Here is a 21784-nt window from a genome sequence, read left to right on the forward strand (position 1 = left end):
CTAAATCTCTACCTAGAGTCAATTATTAAGAAAGTTTCTTAAGATCTGCAGTCTGTTTGGCACTCAAGGTCAGGCCAGACTACTGCATGTACCTACCACAATCTCTGACTGGGCCAGGGACACGGCTCAGTGTGTCTGCAGGGAAGAATGGAGATTTGGTAACCGATAGTTTCATCCTTGCTCCGTACACAATGTCAATGTACGTAGCAGATGTGAAATAGAAAATAAGAAAAACTAGACTTTAAATTTGCTCCTTGTTTAACGGCATTTTTGTACATCCCTTTTTGCAATTTGCTGTACAGAAACACTTTGTCTGTATTTCACATCTTAACATATGGAAAGGAAGAGGAGTTTTATAAGAGGAAAATTTCACTGTCCATTCACACAGCCTGACAGGAGTATTGTAGGTGCCTGTAATAACCCGGACCACATTTTTAGTGCCAGTTAGGTTTAACTTGATGACTCTTTCAAAGCACTGCTGGCCTTCTAAACCACCAATAATGCTATGCTGGCACTAGTATTAGTCTCAAAACAAATCCAGGACCTCAGCTCACTGGAATTTTCAGTCCATGATAACTATTTAGTGCAACATCCGCACAGGCTTTTAATAGAGCCACCAGGACTTATGTCATACTCCAGGCACATGGGACTCAATCTGCTCAGGTCCCATCAGTATTCTGTCTCCAGAACAGTACAGGTGCTAATGCAAGTGTTAATAACTTTCCGTGTTAACTACTGTCTAGGGGATTTTTCCACCCTTTCCACCCCCTTTACTTTCTGCCTAAAAAACCCGCCATTAACAGCAAGGAGGAACAGTCAAGTGGTTGCAAGACAACAGATTCTTATCATGCACTTTCATCCACTTTCAAGGGCTAATTATTCTTCACAAAGACATTTTAGACACACACAGATCAAAATAATTACTTGAGAAGTTATATTAATAGATTTAATGAAGAGCTATCAAAGAAACTTGAAAGTGTCCTAACAGTCACGATGACACGTTGGCAGCGTTTTATGGAAAGAACAAAATGAGAGACAGAAAAGGAACTGCTGGTATTCTTTAGACTGCCCACACTGCTGTACAGTCCGCCAAACTAGGCTGACTTTGCAGGTGATATGACACCTTGGAGGAGAGTTTGTGGTTTTTCCTACTAAAACTACTGCCCATGTTTGCAGTAGAATTATTTACACATCTTCCTCCAACTACAGAGACAGTGCTGGTGGGATTTCTGAGGCCTTATGCTGTGTGACGAGATATCCCACTGAAAAGAATATAAAAGCTTGTCTAAACTGAAAAAAAACAGAGGTATTTACCAACAGAGGTCAAAGACTGAGGCAGTCCACATTATCTACTGCAGAAATTAGCAAGTGCCACATGGGTTGGGGGAGATGAACGACCATTGACGTTATAAAACATGAAAAAAATTCATAACTACTTTTTTCCCTGCAAGCGTCACCATACAACCTTTAAAATATTTAGATGCTTCTCTCCCAGTGAACTAGTTTTTTGTAACGATATCATTCAATCCTGTCTGAGTCTGAAACAAAGAATATCGCAATGTTCTCCTCAAATCCCCAATCTACCTTCTGCTCCTCCAAAGCCAGTGTAGCTCAGAGCTGCTTCTGGCTCAGATCTTAGCCAAGTCCAGCTCACACTCACATCATCTGTAGAGCAGGAAATTCCACCTGTGCTGGAATTTCCAAAGATGTTAGCATTTTGTATAACTCACTACTAAAAACCAGGCAAAGCAGATGGCTGTGATGCATTATTGTGAAAAAAGATCTTTAGCTGATCTTCTTTCATACACTCTGGAGAGCTGAAAAGTAATAGAGTCAAAGCAGGAAACTCAGCTGAGATGAACTCTAATGTATTTCACATGATTTTTTCACCCTTCCCTCCCCCCTTTTTTTTCCAACTCTAGTTTTTCAATTTTTCCATCCATCCACCCATCCATTTTCAGCAACTTATTACAGAAATAGCACGTTACAAGATACTGTCCCAGGATGCTGCATAAAATCCCACCACAAAAAGCAGACTGAACAGACTTTGGGCTATAGATGCATCCAAGGGACTTGATGAGGGCTTAGATCTTGGTAGAAGCCAGCTCAGGGAAACTTCTGGTCCATTTTCAAGTGTTCAGTGCTACTACACAGGAGACACTTGGTTTAGTAAGGAATCCTAGGGATGGGCCCCCACATGAAGTCCCATCCAAATGTTTATAGTATAACACGTCACCAAGGGTCCCATAGAAGACATTCTCTATTCAGGAGTGTGGGGAAAAAAACGGAGGGAGACAAGGGGAAATGTCTGCTGAGCACGCACACAGAAATAAAAAGAAAAGCACTGGCTGAGTTCCAGAAATGAAAATGTGGCCCCACTGAAGTAGGTGGGAGCTTTGCCACCAGATTTCAATGGAGACAGAATTGCACCCGATGTGAACAGCACTCTGGAAATATCCTCCCTCCAGACACACTGCGGGAGCTCTTCTGGCTCTGAATGCTCACTGGAAACACAGAAAGGGAAATTAAACCCATAACAAGAAAACAATACCAGAATGATTAATCAACAAACAAAAAGGATGCAACAACAATTAAGCAAATGCAGAAATGGGTGGAAGGAAAGCATCAAGTCCTTCACCTCCTGGACCACTGAACTTTGCCAGGAATAAGGAGGGATTAAGGACTCAAGGTGCTGGGCGCAGAGTGCCAAGTCAAGACTGCACTGGAGGCAGCCTGCACAGATTCAATAACATAAGGAAGAAAAACTTCTAGCACAGGTTCAGCCTTGGAGTATGCTCCAATCACTAACGTTACATGAAGAGGCCAGAAGCTAGCAACTTCAGCAAAGATTCCTAGGAGCAATCAGCATCATCGCTTACAAATACCCAGGCAGGCTAGTTCACAAAAAGGGCACGCTCAGCAAGCTCCACAGTTGTGTAACTACAACTGTTACTGAGATGAGAAATACAATGCCTGAATCCAATAAACAGACCCAATGTCTATAAAGCCCCATCTATATGACAGCTATGACCCAGTTATTTAGCCTGCAGTTGCCCTCTGATTCAGTTAGCATCTGGTTTCATACCGCAACTATACAGTGGTCCTGGATGTTCCCCTTTTGCTAGCTTGAGAGTTCAGGCTGCCTAAGATGCCAAGTTCTACCTTGCAGAGGGCCTGAACACCCCAAATGCACATACACCAGCTGGAGGCACAAATTTCCATCACTGCTGGATCTCAGCCCCTGGCATCCAACCAAAGACCTCTTCGCTGTAGCTCTGCTGCAAAAATGGACAAACAGTTCTGTTTCTGGGAAATACTGCGAATTGTACCACTCTGGATGTGGTGATGACAGCACGTAAACTTGCACACCTGCCACTGACTAATATGCAAGTATTGTTTTCCACTTTGAGACGAGAAATCCAGATGAAGATTCATGTCTACGTATCAGTGATAGGCGCGTGACGACATCTAACCAAGGATCAAAGCAGAGTTCCCTGCGTGACTGTGTGTGACAGGTGCAGTGTGGGCAGGCACGCACCAGGCTTTGGAAGCTCCCTAGGTCCTTTGAGCTTTCTTCAGGACTCCTCTTTCCTCACAAAACAACTGGAAAGGTCTGTTTTTAGCAGTGGGTCCCGAGCTACCCCTGTGACATTGTGAGGCCCACACCTTTCACTGAGCCCAGGCCATCTGCCAGTTTCCCCCACGTGCTCACTTCTCCCTCTCTGTCTCTCCAATAACCAGGGAAAAACCCTTTTCAGAGTCCCTCCCCAGACATGGCCAGCCTCTCCAGGCGATGGAGATCACCCGGAGCTCCACAGTTTGCTGCCACATTACCCGTGTGCCTGCACAGACCGCTGGTCTCAGCACGAGTTCCTTGTCCATGCGCTCTGCTGTCAGCCCTCAGGATTGCCCAGTGTTAGTGTCTATTGCTTAATGTCATTTAAAGCAAGCGGAAAAATGGAAGGACTGATGAAAACGTAAGGCACCTCTGCAGACCCTGCAGTACTCTGCCAGCTCAGAGCAAGTTTTTCACCCCGTTACTTAACTGGAAACTTGGAAAATGAAGAACAAATGTGTTTGGATTGACACTAGCCCTGCGGCAGACTGTGGAAACAAACCTGGAGGGGGAGAGAGTGGCTGCAGAGTTACTGAGCTCTTGTGCTCCCTGGCTGCCTCAACACCATTACTACCCCCGACGGCAAACCAGAAGAACTGCTTTTCGATGTGCCAAAATCCTGGGATGAAAAGCACGGACTACCCTGAGCGCTGGGCCCTGCACCAGGCTGGCAGCTCTTCTCAGCACGTGCCATGGAGCTGTGGGTGTAAAGGGCACTCACGGCCTTCCTCCCCAGCTTCAATAGTCAACCTTGGAAAAAGAAGGGGACAAGGATAATTATGTGCCAGGGGAGCTACTTGCTTCAGGAGCGTTAAGAGGGTACAGCTGAAACCGACATTTAAGCCTAGTCTTTAGTTACATTGTGGTATCATGAAGTAAAATCTTTCCTTCATGGTTTACATCAGCCTCAAATGCATTTAAAAACAGTTAATGGAAGGCACAAAATAACATCTTGTTTCGAGCAGGCTTGAGAAATCCGTACGCCACCGGCTGACAGGCTGGGCAGGGATGACAGCAGGGCTTATAACCTTGCTGCTCGCCCCTTGCTGCATGCAGGATTTAAACAGTAAAAGGAATAAACCTGAAATAAGTGCCTAATCCACAAAGGGAGAACTTAAAAATCCACTGCTGGGTCAATTATGGCTAAGGTCGCAAGACCAGCACTTCCAGAAGTTATTTTCACTGCCATGACTCTGGCTGCAACATGAGGGAAAATGTGATTATCAAGTCTCTCCACAGAGTAAGGAGACTAATGTAAAATAATTTCAGCCTAGTCCCTTCATCTCTCTCCTGCCTTTTACACATCGTATTATTACTTGCCTTCTTTTTCACGCCCAGGCCCAGACTAGTACCTAGAAATGGTTGAAAAGGTATAATTTTTTTTCCAGGACCTATGCTGGCTCCATATACAAACCTATATTTTATCACATTCTTCTTGCTCCCTTCAAGTATATCTGATGATTTTCTACAATAGTCTTGCCAATACTAATCCACCAACTGGTATCAAACAGATATGGATTTTCTACTGATCTGCTATTTTACCTAAAAATGAGAATTTTAGACTAGTGCAATCCTCACTCAGAACAACTGACAACATTCTTTTCAAACTGTCAGAAGTAGCTTTTCAACAAAGAACATAATTTTTAGGAACAGAGAGACTGCAGACATTTTGAGAGTTACTGGTTCAAATGGTGCCCCTCCCTTAAACAAGTGAAAACTAAACACATTGAAAACAGGCAAAATTCTCCTTTTTCGTACTAATTGGCAGTGTTATTTCACTATGCTTAGATTTTCAAGTAAAAGAACTCTGACCCTCAATCCTTCTGAAGTGATAAATTCAAGTATGAATAAACAACCAGGTGAGCTTCTGTTGACGTAAGGAGATAAAGGAAAGGCAAACCCAGAATTCAGCATTCTTTTTTTCTTGACCAAAGGCACTAAAAGTGATTGTTGCATTTATAATTTATTTTATGAAATGCAGGTAAGGATAACTTCAACATGGTAACATACACCCCAGTGAGGAAAGGCAGGCCAAAGGACGTGCACCAGTCTGCTTCACAAAGAAGCCAGGAGATACGTGGTGGGTTATCCTGGTGAACTACGAACAGTATCTGAAGACGACCATAAGTTTATATTGGTTTGTGTTGACTGAAATAGCTCGTTCTGCCCACGCAAGGAACTCCAATTAGAGATCTGCACACAGGCTTTTTTTGTGTTTGCAGTATAGCAGAAAGACATGACATTTAAATTCACTTACCCCATAGGTTTCCACTAGGCTTAAAGTAAGGTCATAGCTCCAGTAAAAAAGCCCTCAAAGGCTATTTTTTTGCCCGCGCTAGAGATCAGTTTGTGATTTGGGTTTCTAAACATTTATTTCGGTGCAAACTCTGCCAGAAAGAGGAACTTACTGCTTGTTGTGAAGTTACCCTCCCCAACCTGGGGAAAGGAGTCTACATCTTGGATGACCTGTAGAACTCCCACAGTCCGCACCGGAGGATCCAGGGCTACCGAGCTCTCGTTCACCGTGATATCACTGGCTCCCGTTATCTGGTTGGTTGGTGGTCCTCCTATGGATGCTTCCAAGTCTGGAGGTATATCATCCATGCAATCCGCATTTGGCTAATAGGAAGAAAAAGAAGACATTTGAGTTTTCGCCTGATAAAAACATTTCGTTTACCTGTTTCCACTTAAGGTTTTTTCACTTTCTTTCAGTACTGCTAATGGGAGCATATGATTAATAAATATGTACAGTTTTTTTTGTTTTCATGTGCCGAAAACCTCTTACTACAATTTGCTGGAAGAGAGACCCAAAGTATGTATTGGAAATATTCAGCATTAAACTGCGTCACCTACAATCTCTAAATATTCTTATTTATACTTTTAAAAGGTTTTGGGAGAGTGTACATTGAAAAAGTAACTCACTTTTTGATATGATCTGCTCAGCACAGGCAGATTGCTGAGTCAGATTACAAATGTAAACAGAGACAGTAGCTGAAGGGGAATTATTATCTTTTCCCTAAATATACATTTTTATAGAGCTGATATCAGAGCTTTCAGGAATAGGAATTCAAGGGAACTGCCTGTGGGCGCATCTATGAGTGGGGTGCAAAAATAGAAGCCAAAGCTGTTTATAAGACAAGTTTTTTAATGGCGAAAGATCTTCTTCTTTGCAAGTATTGTATTTCCTACAAAACAGAATTACGAGAAAAGAAACAAACAAGCAATAATGGGAATTTGAACAGTATTACTTGATCTATAGTCTTCCTTTGTGATTCAGAAAGACCAAGGGTGGAAGAACCCAGTTCTGGGCCATCTAGACACGTCCCTCTCGCAGTTACATAGTGAATGCACCATCACCTCCAGAATGAGCCAAGCTCTTCAAAGTCAGGCATCTGCCTTTCCATTGAGCTTATAGGCAAGCAATGAGAAGGCGTGGTGCTGCCCATCTTTTGCACAGCATCCTTAGCATTGAGCACCTGTTCACGAAGAGCACTGAGACTTCAAGTGGGCACTGGGTGGCAAAGTGGATCATTTGTCCAGAGACATGAGGTCCAAGCTGGACACTTCGAGTAGTCAGACTCGTTTCTACCCTTGATTTCTCTGGGTCTGTTATAAGCCTGATGCTCCCATGCATACAGCAGTGATTTCTGTGGAGCTGCCCATAAACATTGGTGACAAACATATGAGTAAAAAAGCTCTTTTTCCTCTAAGAGGAAACATTATCGTGCTGTTTGCCCATAGAACAAGGTCTAGTTCTCCCAAAGGTGTGGAGAAAAATTGTTTGCATTATTATTTCAAGAACTGGATTTCGAATTTTTAACATTGTAACAAAAACAAGGCCAATTTAGAAATGAGAATGCCATGTGTCAAGGTGCAAATCTCCCCAAATGACAGAGGGACATAGCAAGGTTGAGCAGCAATTACATAGATACCTTGTTAAGTTAGGCAACACGTAAAGTTAAGTTGTTCCCATTTATCTTTATTGTCCAGGAGTCACACAGCTAATTTGGATCAGTCACTTATGTTTCCTCTGCACCATTTCTCTGTGTAAATCATCTCGCCCTAAGGTAAGTGGTAGGAATTGCCCCCTCTGCCTCCCCATTGCTCAGCACTCGGCAGAGATGGGGTTTAAGCTGCTAGACTGGAAATCCAGCATCTGGATGGCTCAAGTCAGAGGAGATGTATTATACTCTGCTCTGCGGGTCTGATTTTCGCTGTGCTTAGCTGTCTCACTCGCTAAGGCATATTTCCAAATCTCACTACCTGCCCACCTCCAACAGCAGGCTCGTAGAAACGAAGCAAAATATGATACGGCAAAGGCTTAAATACAGGCTTAGCTTTAAGCACAAGGGTAATCCATTCAAACTCAGGCATAGAAGGTTACCATATGCTTACATTTTTTTTGCAGAATCAGGAACTTAGCATGTTTTCTGTTTTCCCTGTCTGATTGTTGCCACCTCATAAATATTTTTTTTACAAATGTTCCTAACGAAGAAGAGAGGTATTTTAAACAATCTTCAGCTCACTTGTAACCACAAACTGAAGTTTGGGATAAAAATGAGAATTGTCATTGTCTGGCTCCAGTCTAATCCACAAGCTGCGAGAACACCTCAAAACTGGGATAAAGGCACATTCAGCTATACCAGGTTTTAATGAAACCCATTGAACCTGTGCTTTTCTAAGTGAAATACCAATCATTCATTTGTAGGATTTCAATTCAAAATTATTCCTCAGATCTATCACTCTTTCCCTCACCTTTAGCTGTTATAATAAATGCTTTCAGAATTTCATTTTTAACTTAAATTTGCCTTTTGATGGCAGTGTATCGTAAAGGAAAAAAAGGTCTGTTTTTTCTTTTCTACTCTAAGAAAAACCATTTCAGTTTTTTTTTTCAGGGGATCAGTTGTCTGCCCTTTGCTCTGATTCCAGTGATTCCTAGAATGGGTTTTTATCACTAACTTTTAAACTTTTAAAAATGGGGGATTATAATTGAAAGCCAAACCAAACATTAAAGATGCAAAAATAGCATTGCTCAATCTAATTAATCCCTTTACTCTTGAACCATTTCAGTTGGAAAAAAATAACCCAAACCAAGCAGCATACTATAAAACTAATGATATGAAATAGTGATTGAAAAAAATATATTGTGGCTTTTTTTTGTCAGAGCGACCCAGATACATTTGCTAAGTTTAATTATATTGGTTTCACTCATTCCCTGCGTGTAAGTGCTTTGAGGGCACAATTCCACTAAAGTCAAGGGAAGGCTTTGTATTGACTTCTGAGGGCTTGGCTAAGGCTCCTAGTGAATAGCTTCGAGTCATCCAGTCTGCTGCCAAAAATGCAGCTGTCTGCATATCCAGCAGATATTTGCAGAAAAGGAGAAGAAGCAGAGGGAAACTATTTCATGTGATATGATTGTCCCAACAACAATGTAGCTCTTTGAAAGCGAAAAGACACTTTCACGGATAATTCAATTAAAATATTACAGCCAAAAGAGGTATAGTCTGAGCTGGATTCACCAGCAAAGAGATAGTGAAAAAGGTTATGCCAACTGTTTGCTGATAGATGGTTGGTTAATAATCCTCTGGAGCTGCAGAGTGCCACAGTGAAAAGCAGGGATGTGAGGGTGCTCAGCTACCATGAAAATGAGTGCAGTCATTCTGGTGCCTCACAGCAGTCTGGGGAATCTGGTTTTAGGGCAGATAATACTTGAAGTCTCTGTTATAAAGTAAATGGAGAGTGTAGATGTGAACTCAACTGAAATATTTAGATACTTGGGTTTTAACCAATCATTTCCTGGAAAATCCCAAGTCTTTGCGCTAAGTGAAGTACAATATACCCAGAGCCACTGAAGCCAGCTCTTTAAACATGCAGCTGGCAGGAAAACAAAACAAAACAAAACATATTAGCCCTGCCTACGGTAAGATTTCCTCATTCCTCCCATTGTAAAAGCCTGGAAAAGGATTTTGGCAAATTTTGCACTCAAGTCTCTCATCAGAGACTGCAGCCTGCCTAAGGCTTCTTCTCTGTGTATGGAAATTTCATCTAAGATGGCTCAGCAAGACTCAAGAATGTGGTTAGGGAATGGCATTTTGCTCTATCCATTGTACAGAAATGTTTGCCACCTCTCACTGAGAAGCCCTAGAGCTTTACAGCTTCTTCCAGAGAAATGCCTTTTCCCACAACAGCCTACTGACATCTGGCTAAATTATAAGCTTCTGAAAATACCAGTTAATGTGTGCCGAATGAGACTGGTGGCTTATTCGGGACCAACAGCTACTCTTGCAAAGAGAAGAGGGCTTTGCATGGTGCATGCAAGCTCATGGTGGCACCAGAAGGCACCTCACAGAACTGATGTCCACCCCAGCCTGCCCTCAGTTGGCAGCGAGACAAGTGAGGACGCACAATTTCTGTGTGGCTGGAGAAGAGGTCCTGAGAGCTGAGCAGGGTGCAGGGGGCGCGACACCAGGGCAGGAGCTCAAAAGGATAAAGGTTGGACAGGAGGGGTTATCCAGAGGAGACGCAGGAAAGGGCACGAGGCAGGAGTTGAGGCATATTTTAGAGAGAAAAGGCAGAGAAAACAGAAGAAGAGGAGCACCTGAGAGCAGCACAGGAATTCTTTACCTCCAACCTACCAGACGCTCTCAGACTTGCAGTTCCTTTGCTGTTGCCCAGAGGAAACCACTGACACAAGGGCTATCGTCTGCTCCCGGTTCCCAGGGACGACAGCTCCTATGGTAAGTTACCTTGAGGGGTAAGGCTCTCCCTCCCTGAACCTAACTGATGTCCCACATGGGTGGCAGCCAGTATACATCCTCCAAATGGTGGAGTGGGCTGGTTTTAGTTTGTTGTCTTAGAACGACCTGGGGAAATTTTTACAGAAATTCATACAATAAAATCCTCTAAACAAACTTTGCTAGTGGGACATAAACATCAGAGTGCTTGCTTTTTAGTGTTAAGACAGACCAGCACTAAGGCTGATCCTGTAATCTTAATTTGACCCAGTTGTTTATGTTGGTTACAACGGTATCTTTAATTACATGCCCAGTACAATTATTTCCACAGAAGCTCCATGCGGAAAGCTCTCAGTCAGGGGAGCAGAACGGATCCTTCTTCTGCTACATGGTACAGAGAAAGAGACAGGGAGCTGTGAGAAGAGAAACAACAGCTGAGGAAACTGAATGGCGCTGTTAATTATTCCTGGCAATCAGGCTCTATACCTGCCACCACAGAGCTGTTCATAGGTAGTAAAGCCAGCCATGTAAACCAAGACCTCCACACACGGCCTCTGGGCATGTTTTTCCCCTTCCCCTTGATGTACCCAGCCTGAGAAAGCTCGTGGCTGGTTTGCAGACGCCCTTAGCCTTCAGCAGCTGCCAGTGAAGTCAGCGAGAGCCCTATTCTGCATGTAAATACTGACCGATGGTACTAAACTTTCTGGGAAGAACTTAACACCTCACCTCAGACCTCCAAAAACTGGAGGTCTGATTTGTCCGTATTCCCTGACTATGAAGCTGGACAGGGAGCGCATTAACAAAATTCCTTGGGCATAAATCCCAAGTGGGAATGGACCAGCCTGAGAGCAGGAGTTGTGTGGCACCATGTGGTAAAGAAGAAAGCCATGGAACAATATACTGGGTATGGAGAAGAGGTGTCAAAATCCTGGGTAACTGCTCATTGGCAGGCCTGTGAACTGAGACATGGAGCCTGGAGAAAAAAAAATAAATCTGTGTTTAAGCCTGGACACAGGAATGCTGAATGGCAGAAACAGCCTTCATCCTGACATCTCAAACACGGATTTAACAGTTGTGTCATCTTTTAATATTCCAGAGATAATATGCATGCATAACAGAAAAAGTAGCCCAACTGTAATGACGTTACCCTAACTACAATGCGCTACTTCATTTTTCCTGTTTCATGTTTTCAGCTTGGTGTATATTAGGTTGATTAACATGTTTGCCTACGTCAGTAAAAACATACTTCATCACTTGCTATGAAATCTCTTCTGCAGCAACCCGCTTGGCTACCTAGTCTCCAGGAAAATGAACTCCTGGGGAATAGCCGCATCGGCTCCCCTAATATGTTCACATGAGCTATTTTACTTTATATAGCTCTCCCATATGTGATCTGGCAGGTCACCATCTGTAAGTGGGGGGGGGATATTTACAGCACCTGTTAACTGGTGTTTCAGTGTTGAACTTCACTATCACATGGCAAGCCTTGCATGGCATGACAGACTGACTCACTTCTTCCTGGAGAAGCTCCTGGTCTCTGTGATCACTGTGGTTAGGAGACTGTACGGCAGACAGGCCATACGCTATCTGAATGTAAACATGCAACCTAAAAAGATCAATTGCTTTGGCAACTTCTAACCACACTTGAAACTTCCAAATAACAAAGAGCTTAACAATTTATTATAAGTCATGTGGTCCGCTACATGCTTAGTTACTGGGAGAAATGCTCCCTAATTGGAATCAGGAGTACAGAGCTTGCTACAGATAGACTTTAAGAAAAATCTGACAGAAAGAAGATTTGGCTCCCGAAAATGAACAATTAATTGTCCTCAACTACTACAGCAGGGAAAATTTTATTTGCAGACCTTCTGCTTTGAGATTCAAACTGAGAGCATGATTAAAAAAGATAAATCCACTCCTGGATTCACAGTTAAGTGAAAGAATCTATAAATCCACCAATACACCAGTAAACAATCCTCTGCTCCACAAAGCAGGCAGCCACAGACACACAATTCCCAACACCCAGCTGACCCCCATACACGCGCTTTTTCTTGCTAATAAAAGTTGGGTGCAGGAGAGAGGTGGTCAGATATTTGAGCTTGTACTCCCCTTAATAAATCAATGAATAAATCAATCAATAACATAGCAAGAAAAGTAGGATGGGAACAGACAGGCAAAGGACTAGGGATACACCCAAGTGGCTGGTGTTTCCCTTCTGTCCCAACCAGCTGCTCTGTGACGTGCTTACCGGGATCCCTAGAGCTTTTAGAATATTCATTTTACACATTGGGCAGGTACGATGGTCCAGCAGCCAGGGGTCTACACAAGACTTGTGAAAAAGATGCCTGCAATGAAAAACAGGGTATTTTAATTCAAATCCACCACAGCACAATTTACCACTTAGTACCAGACACTTCTGAACCCAGTAAAGTGCGAGTATTTCAAATGGTGTGGTTTGTGACCTTTGCAAGGACTGCAAAACTATATGCTGTGCACACAAGACTAAAATTATTTCTGCAGCATCTCAAGCACATGTGCACAGCATTATTCAACTGAGTTTGGAAAAGAAGATGTACATAATTAGAGAATTAGGAAAAATACACAGGATACATCAGCAAAACCCATATTCTTTAAAATGTTAAAGGCTGTCAGTAAACAAAAACCTGCCTGCTGGTAAAGGTAAAATCACACTACTGCTTCTTGATGGTTCTACAGACAAACCTGATTACACATAATTTAACTGTGAAGTCATTGGGGGTCTGGTATTTTTTAGGATGCAGACATAAGTAAATAAAGCAAATTAGAAAAAGATGCTACTTTTCGTCTAAACAGTAAAATCAGGATGACACTTTTTAAAACATTCTCCCTGACTTTCCTGATGTTTAGAAGTTGCCCAGAGAAGAGCTCTCAAACAATTCCAGCCCTGAACAAGTTGTTCCTATACCTGTGCTTCGTCTGAAGTGACGACTAATCAACTACCTGAGCCTGCTGCGCTGCTGGGGACCACTTTTCGTAGATATTACCCAGGCAGAGGAACTGAGAGTTTCTTGTCTAGCTTCACCTGACACAAACTGAGATTGAATACAGAGATATTGAGTGCATGTACCTGAGTGACAGATTGTATTTTCTCTTCTGAGTGTATTCTGTCGCCCTGTGGTTATAGAGGACAAACGCTATAAAACACAGCAATGTGGGGCTCAGGATTTAAGGGCAAGTAAAACAGTTGGGACTCGGCCCAAGGCTGTCAAGTTTGTTCAGTCCCACTCCTTCTGAAGAAAAGGAGGAAAGTTCCTTACCATGCACAGAGCCTCGGAAATTACACTGGCATGTAGGAAACTAAAAATTGACTTGCCTTCCTAAAAATCTTTTAATTGAATGGGTCGGCTGCTGTGTTGTGTCGCGGCCTCTCACACATAACAAGATATGCATGGCCTTTCTACTTGACGGAAGATATTGAGATGCACTTTCTTCGGTATCGATTTGCAGCCCTGGCTCTTACTAACATGATACTAGCTCAGATAGTAGCTGGCTGACTTACTAGCTGGCTTCAGTCCTAAATAACACTAGAAATTCAAAGCCAAAACTGTGTGAAATCTCAGAATCTTATTCTTTTCACTGCCATGTTTTTCTCACTATTTCTAGAAGAAACGGATCCTTTGTCAAACAAAGCTACATGGCAAATTATCACATTCCTGTACTTGGTCTGACTTTACACAGCTATGGGAAAGGGCAAATCTGTTCTTGGAAGTTCAACCTAGTCTAATTATATCAGTTGGCAGAAATACCAAACTGTGTCAAACTTCATCTGATCCTGTATGTCAACATGATTGACACAACTGAAGTATCGTGATACTTGAAGTTTGAACCCCTGCTTTACAAAGGCCACTGATGTTCACAGCCTTCCTTCCAAACAAGTCTTGCCTTACTGGATAAAAACACAATGCTCCAAATTTTGGTCTCTGTCTTGCATAACTCCTCCTTCCTTTTATCTCAGGAGGGACATACTCAGCACAACTCAGCACAGCCGCATGGAACCATTCTGAACAGGGGAAAGCACAACAAGACAGTCCTCAGGCGTGTGCAATTTTACATTTTGAAATCTAAGTGACAGGATTTCTTGGGGGTGTTAATTTATGCAGGGTACTGAAAGTCAATGTCTTGCTTTTAGGCTGCTTGAAGTAACTATGAAATTCTTGACAGTGACTGGTTTTCTTTAATGAGATACTCAAATTCATAAACACGTATGTTTAACTGCAAATGTCTGAGGCACATTTGTGCCAAAATAATCAGTACATTTACAAAATCTGAGATATTTATTATTCTCTCGAAAAAAAAACATATTTCCAAAATGTTTCAGGTAAAAAAAAAAAAAGCACCATAACTTCTATCAATCCATTTTACCACAGACTAGAAAATCCCCTTTTATTTTCAAATTCAAGCTTTGCAAGCTTTAGTCAAGCTGTGGTTCATATTACAGCGTTTCATAATGCCTGTTAATCACCAAAAGTTCGGAACTTTCATGCCTTAAAGACTTTAAAAACTGAAGTTTACTGTTCCTAAAGTTGGTTTCAAAAACCAATATTCTAAACCAAATCCTAGCAATGTTGAGTAATATAGATACATGACAGATCACGTCACTTTGCACTTTCCAATACTAAATTAGCCCAGTGTATTACGGCTCTCATAATTTCAGATTTAATATGTGCAACAGAAGGAACTTGATTATTCAACAGAAACATACAGAAGAACGGAATGTTACTGAAAATCAAATAAAGATTTCCACTTTTAAATTTTTGTATCACATTATACAATTCGAGCAATCATATCTCTTTTGGAACACATAAACATTTTGTGCAGAGAAGTGATGTAGCAGGCTTTGCAGATTTGGATTTGAAAGTTTATTTTACTTGTTATCAGCTATAGCACTATACACATGCTTATGGCTTCCAAAAAATTGTCATTTGTTTGGTGTCCTGGTAAGTTTATCATCCAAATTCAGGCAAAATGTATCAGCACAAAGTAAGATGAGAGAGCAACTGCAATATTTCACCATCATATGGTAGGACAAATATGTAAAAAGATCAGCTGCAACAAAAATCAGTCTCCCTCTGCAGTTCTGACTGATGCAAGTTTTAAAAAAAAAGGAGAGGATAGAGGCATCACGGATGCGTTCAGAAATAATGACCCATACAAGGAGACAAGAGGAGAGATGTTTCAAGCATGGGCTTGGGACATGGCTTTGATAATCAAAGCCAGACCTAGAATTTTTTTTTTTTTTCCTGTGCAACCACATGCCTTGCAAAACCACATTCATTTGGATGGGTTGAAACGTTTCTCCGAAGTGTAACTGATTAATTGAGAGAGAGGAAGGTGAGAGGAGAGGATATGTCGTAACAATCCTCATACGAAACAAAGGTACCCATAAGGAGAGAGGAAACCACTATTCTTCACCCCTCCTTGGGATAAGACACACAGTGATGTGTTTAAACTGCAGCAAGTGACATCCAGGTTACACAGCAGCAAAAGCTTCATCACAGTCAGCGTAGCGAAGCACAGCAACAAATTATCAGGGGAATCTGCAAGAGTCTTCATCCCCGGAGGCTGCAGAACGTGTTGGAAAAACAGCTCCTGAGAACGAGAGGTGCCCGGCCAGCGCCCCTGGGCCGCTCCAGAGCTGCCACCTCCTGGGATCGCTCCTGCGCTCCTCTGCGACTGCTCGCCACTGTGCACAGCTCACAGAGCACAAAGAAAGGCAAAGAACCTCAAAATCCCAGAGCTTTACATTCACTGTTATCTAAACAGCACTTCATAGTTTTTAACTGAAGATTACTTTTGTTTGAAATGCACTTAAATGTTCTTTAAAACTGCAGTTCTAAACACACAAGAAAAAAAAATTAATTTTGGGCTCAGTCCAAAATTATAATTATAGTAATAATAATTTGATTGTTGTGAAACCATTGTAAAGCTTTCAGCTTGCGAACAATTTTGAGAAGCTTTATTTTCCCAGGTTAAGGGAAACGGTCCTCCTCCCACCTTCTACTCCTAGTCCCAGCTTTTCACATGAACAAACCCAGCAGTCATGTAATTTTTCTCAGAAGAAAACCATGAGCTAAGAGAAACGGAGGCAAAAGCAGAAAAAGAGGTACATCCCCAGGGACCCTAAGTAAGAGCATCAGTTGCCTGGGTTAGTGATAAGGCTGAAGCAGAGGACTGAGAAGGGTTTCAGTGAGCAGTGCTGTAGTATCCAATGAGAAGGTCTGGACTTTTGGGGGTGCATTTATGGTATTTGTTTATTTTTGAGGAAGAAGGAAGGACAAAAGAAGATGATGATGATGAAGGCGAGCAAGAGGAAGGAATCAAAGGGGAGAAAATGTGTGATGAATAATTTTCACGGGAAGCCAATAAAAAGAGAAAGGAGTGAAGTGGTCTCTGAAATCACAGTTGCTTGTGGAGTGAAGGTTCAGTATAAGGAAAAGAGCTGCAATGAGGTCAGAAAGTGCATTTATCAGTGCCAGAAATGAAACAACCAAAAAAAGAGCTTATGGAGAACTCAGCAGAGATGAGTTTGAAAGAATCGTCTTGCTTCTCTGTAGAACTTTAGTAAAGTTAGTAAAAGTTTAGTAAAAGGCACACACTGGGAGCAGCAGCACCAGTAACTTCTCCAAAGACACAGCAGAAAAGACAAAGGTATTTTGAAGCTAGAGAATGAGGACAAGCAGAAGGATCTAGGGCAATGAAAAGAGATGTCATTCTGAGAGCAATGAACTTGGTTACATTTGATGTTGTGTCAACGCCCTCAAAGATAACTTCAGTGATACTTGCTACCATTAAACATAAAACCAGCTGCAAGCCAACACGTTTTTTTAATCAAGTGTCAGTCCTTATTTATTTAATACATTCTGTAGACTGAAGTTGATTAATACAGTCAGTTGTGGGAGCTGGCTAAAGAGGACAATAAGAAAGAAACACAAGCTGACTAGATTTCTCCTCCCAGCTCTCCAGCATGGAATACATAAGAACCAGCTATCCCAGTGCCTGCTCTCTGCCAACAGAAAAGAGAGGACATTTGGGGAAACATTAATTTCTAGTAAACATCTATGTAACTCCACTGCAATATTGGCTGGTGGATCTTTGGTACCAATTTCTTAAGAGATGCAGGCTCCAGCAGCCTTAAAAAGAAATCTCAAGATATACAGGGTTTTGTACAGATTGTGCTTGATAGTGGTTGTTTTCCCAGCAGTGTCTCCAGTACAAAGCAGCACCCTTCATGTGCAGCTCTTGGGGCATAATTGGCTTTGCAGGCAAAAAGTTCTACATCTTGACCATCTTGGATAGCAACACTAAGGTCAGCCAGCACTGGTGTCATATCGTCCTGGTTGATGAACAGCCAGCCTGTTATTAAACAGCAGTCTAACGAGGTTCCCACGCTAGAAACTGCACGTGGTTTAACTGAGGATTCTGGAGGAAGAAACCTACAGAGCCTGTAGGTCTTTATCAAGATGTAACGCTCTCCTACTCACTTAACAGAGACAGAAGTTAATACTTTTTTTTTTCTTTCTTTTTTTTTTTTCTTTTTTCATGAGGAGATGACACTGTCAACAGCAGAAAGAGTCATGACTGCCATTTCCTGTTTTGCAAGTCCAAACCAACGTAAATGTGTAAAATACTGCCCTCACAATTTGTGTAGCAGGAAAGCCAGGGTTTGAGAAGTGGCTGTTTGAGAAAGATCTTTTGAGTTTTTATAATTCAAAACTGCTGAGGCTCAAACTGTGACTATTTTACAAGACAGTTCTACTGCTGCTAACCTTTTAGAATGAGTCATTTTCTAGGTGACCTTTTAAGTCAGCCAAGAGCTGAACATCACCTGTTAACTATGTGTTTCCTATTCACTCTGTTTGACTCAACACTGTGGATGACAAAGTCTGACTGGAGCGTCATTGAATTATGAGGCAAGACACAAGTGAAAACTACAGCATAAAGGCATTTTTGCTGTTGTGTATCTACCTCCCAGAACTGCCTGTGTCTGTTGTGCAAAATTCCAGGCTTTATTATGCTTCTACGAAAACAGGCTTGATGTCAAACCAAGGTCCATATTTTCCGGTAATTTCTCAATGTTCTGTATTTCTGCTTCATGAAGTGTTTGTGTCTGTTCATAGAAAAAAAAAAAAAGCTCACATGCAATTTGTCATTGTGGGGGATTTACAGTAGGTCAAATTTATGATTAATCTGTTGCTTTTTGTTTGCCATTTAGTGATGGCAGTAAACAGATTTAATGAGCCACATGAATGAATAGAAGTGGACAGCTTGTAACATTAAAATATCTACTAGGGAACAACATTGCAGGAAAAGAAACAAATATTTCAGTTTCTCAAGCCAGTGAACATGTCTCTAGGAGAAGAAAAGCTCTCTTAAAAAAAAAAAAAAAATCTGTGCTCTGTATGTATAACACTTGAGATTCCTATTTCTAGCGAAATCAAACACTTGCTCTTGCTCGCCTAGGGGACCATTGTTCCTAGGAAATTTCCAAGAAATGGATTTCCTTAGAGAAATCCTTCATTAGCTAACACTTCACAGAAGACAAGACAATGGCACAGCGAGACGAACACGGCTGTTATGGGTGGCAAGAGGCTGCACTGCTGTGCCACATCATTGTGAGTGTATGTGCTGCACAGAACACATCCACATCACAGAAAGAAAAGAGAAAGAACAAGCCCAAAAGCTCTTCTTGTCCCCTCCATGTCTCACATGCCAGGGAATATTTTCACGCCGGCAATAGATAATGTGGTCTTTGTCACATTCCTTTCTTGCTTTACTGTTTCTACTCAGTTTCTCCTTTTATGGCTGGGGTTTTTTTGATAGAAGTCATCCCTTTGCTAGAGCCTTGTCATGGCCCAGGACAGCAAAAGAAATGGTTCCACAGGAGTAGGAGGCTGTTCTATCCCTGGCTGCTCACCTTGCAGTTGGGCAAATTCTTCTAAGGGAGTTATTCCGGGCTGATATAAAACCAGTGAGAAAAACAGAGAAATCAAAATCTTCAGTGTAAAAATCCTACCAAAGACTTTGTATTAGGTCCAGATCAGACAAAATTTCTGACTGTCATGCTAAACTCAGGTTCTCACCACCATTAATACTACTTTCACTTCAAGTTGAATAAATAGGCATTCTGGATAACTTTACAGAACAGATTTTGAATAAATCAAAATGATAAACTCACTCTTCCCCCCAGGTTCTCAGGCAATCTTATCAGAGTGATGCTCTGAGAACAGAGCCTATCTTGAAGAGAGAATATCAGCACTAAAATACCTTCGACTTACCTGCAGGGCAGGATTCTAACGACGTCATTGGGCTTGTAGCCTTCAATACAAACAGCACAGTTATCAAAGTCTGGCTCAGTTTCCTACAGGAAAGAGAACATCCATCATTTTCATTTTTTGATTTTGTCAGCTAATCTCTTCAGACAAGAGCCTATGTGACAAAGTAAAACAGTCACTGATGCATGCTGCAAATCCAATAATCCCTTCAAGACAGGCAAGTCTGACTTTCAACACATTTCCAGTTGGAAACTTGCCCTGGGGAGCATGCAGATTTAGTTAGCATGTTTAAACTTCCAGGATTTTCTGCATCGTCACAGAATCGCCTTCTCTCTCTACTCCATTCCATCCATAAATTGCTTACCAGTATTTCTCCCTTGCCTGGAGGACACATACTAGCTAAATAAGCAATTGCCATTTCTGTTCTGCCTCATTGTCCCAGTGGTCTGCAGGAATCCTCCAGTACAGGGTTTCATTTGGTAATGAGCAATTTGAAAAATTACCTTATCACCTTTCCTGATTGTTCTGACTTGCAGCTTGCTGATTGCTTTCTTTGCAGCATCTCCAAGCCGGCGCTGTAACACAAAATTTGCTCTTAAGCAAAGAATATCTCCCCATGCAGAAATTATCACCTTTTCTCCCTAGGCTTCTTAATAATCTGAAGTGACTGTACATGAAACAGGACAGCACTGTATAAACAGATGAGGTCAGTCATGCTGATACTCAGAATAAGGGCACAGTAGGTGTTTCTAGGCTCACTGGTAACCCATGGCCAATGAGGCAAAGCTATTCTCATGGAGTTCCAGTGCAGACTGCACGTGAGGCCATCATGATGCTACACTACAGCACTTCTACTATTCCAATGAGTAGCAATGTATATAACAAATCTACTCTTTGGGTATCCTACTTCTTCTCTCTTTTTTTTTTTTAATGACACTTGTAAAGAATACATTATTAAATGAGGCCTGGGCTGGTAAGCAGAGTGAACACTGGACTTAAGATTCAGAAGGTCTTCGTTCTTATGCTGTTCCAGAAATGGTGCAAGATCTTCAGCAAGATATAAGTGTTGAAAGTGAGCCACTAATGCGTTATCCATGAAAAACATGAGTCATCTTCTCTGCTGTTCTCTTTTCCTGCAATACAGAGTTGCCTACTTTATAGGAGCAATGCAAGGTATAAAAAGAAGGCTAAAGCATCTGCAGTATCTTATAGGTAAAGCACTATACAGTCCTGCAGTAACATCCTATCCATATATAACCATTTGCTTTTTCTTTGCCTTTCTATCTTTCCCTCCAGTGGACCATGAATTGCTTGCCACGTGCTGTTTCTGACTGTTCTCCCATATTTCCAAAACACTGTTACTGTGCTGGCAGGGTCACAGCCACTCAGGATTAAAGTATGCAATAAAAGCCTGACACAAACACCCCTGTTCTCAAAAGCTGAAGGTGGAGATGCCTGCTTCTTGCAAGGGGCTGAGAACATTATGGGACAGTTTACACCACCACTGCTCAGCAGAGCTACCCCTGCACCCTGTGCCTATTGAGTTTGTGCCTGTATCAGTGCTTCAAGGACTCGGCTGCTCCCTTGTGCAAACCCAACAACAAGGCAACGTGGAGACAAACTCATGGGCTGGAAAGGTCTCTGAGAGGTCATGTCCACCCACCCCCTGCTCAAGGTTGGGTCAACTTCAAAGTCAGAGCTGTGTCCAGTCAAGTTTTGAATATCTCCAGGAATGGAGATTTCACAACCTCAGTGGATAATTTGTTCCAGTGTTTAACTGCTCTCAGTCTCTCTTTTTTTTTTTTTTTAATATACAAATGGAATTTCCCTTGTTGCAATTTGTGACCATTACCCTTGTTCTTCTCTGTCTGACTCTGCCCTCTCTCCAGCCAGCAGTTGTGCACCTGAAGGCCACAAGCAGAGCCCTTCCTCCTCCTCCTCCTCCTCTCCTGGCTTAGCAAGCTGAGCTCCCTCTGCCTTTCCTCACGTGTCGCATGCTCCTGTCCCCAGACCACACTGGTGACCCTCCTGGTGACATCCCAATTTGCCACCAATAAATGACTTAAACTCTTCACCTCCTCTCCCCATCCATGTTTGCAGCCATGTGCTGTTAGGCAGGAGGG

At 42.1% G+C, this 21784-nt stretch overlaps 1 protein-coding gene across 1 annotated transcript in view; it reads right to left on the bottom strand.

Annotated features, from left to right (window-relative positions):
- RNF150 (ring finger protein 150) overlaps positions 1 to 21784 on the bottom strand; it is a 122247-nt gene that overhangs the window by 25176 nt on the left and 75287 nt on the right. Inside the window, exons 3-6 of the mRNA XM_065634075.1 lie at positions 20165 to 20236; positions 19665 to 19747; positions 12599 to 12695; positions 6025 to 6235 (exon numbers count right to left, since the gene is read on the bottom strand). Of these exons, the coding sequence (XP_065490147.1) occupies positions 6025 to 6235; positions 12599 to 12695; positions 19665 to 19747; positions 20165 to 20236 (463 nt within the window). The remainder of the gene's footprint in view (positions 1 to 6024; positions 6236 to 12598; positions 12696 to 19664; positions 19748 to 20164; positions 20237 to 21784) is intronic.

Source organism: Caloenas nicobarica, chromosome 4, assembly GCF_036013445.1.
Source record: "Caloenas nicobarica isolate bCalNic1 chromosome 4, bCalNic1.hap1, whole genome shotgun sequence".
In the NCBI taxonomy this organism is placed as follows: Eukaryota; Metazoa; Chordata; class Aves; order Columbiformes; family Columbidae; genus Caloenas; species Caloenas nicobarica.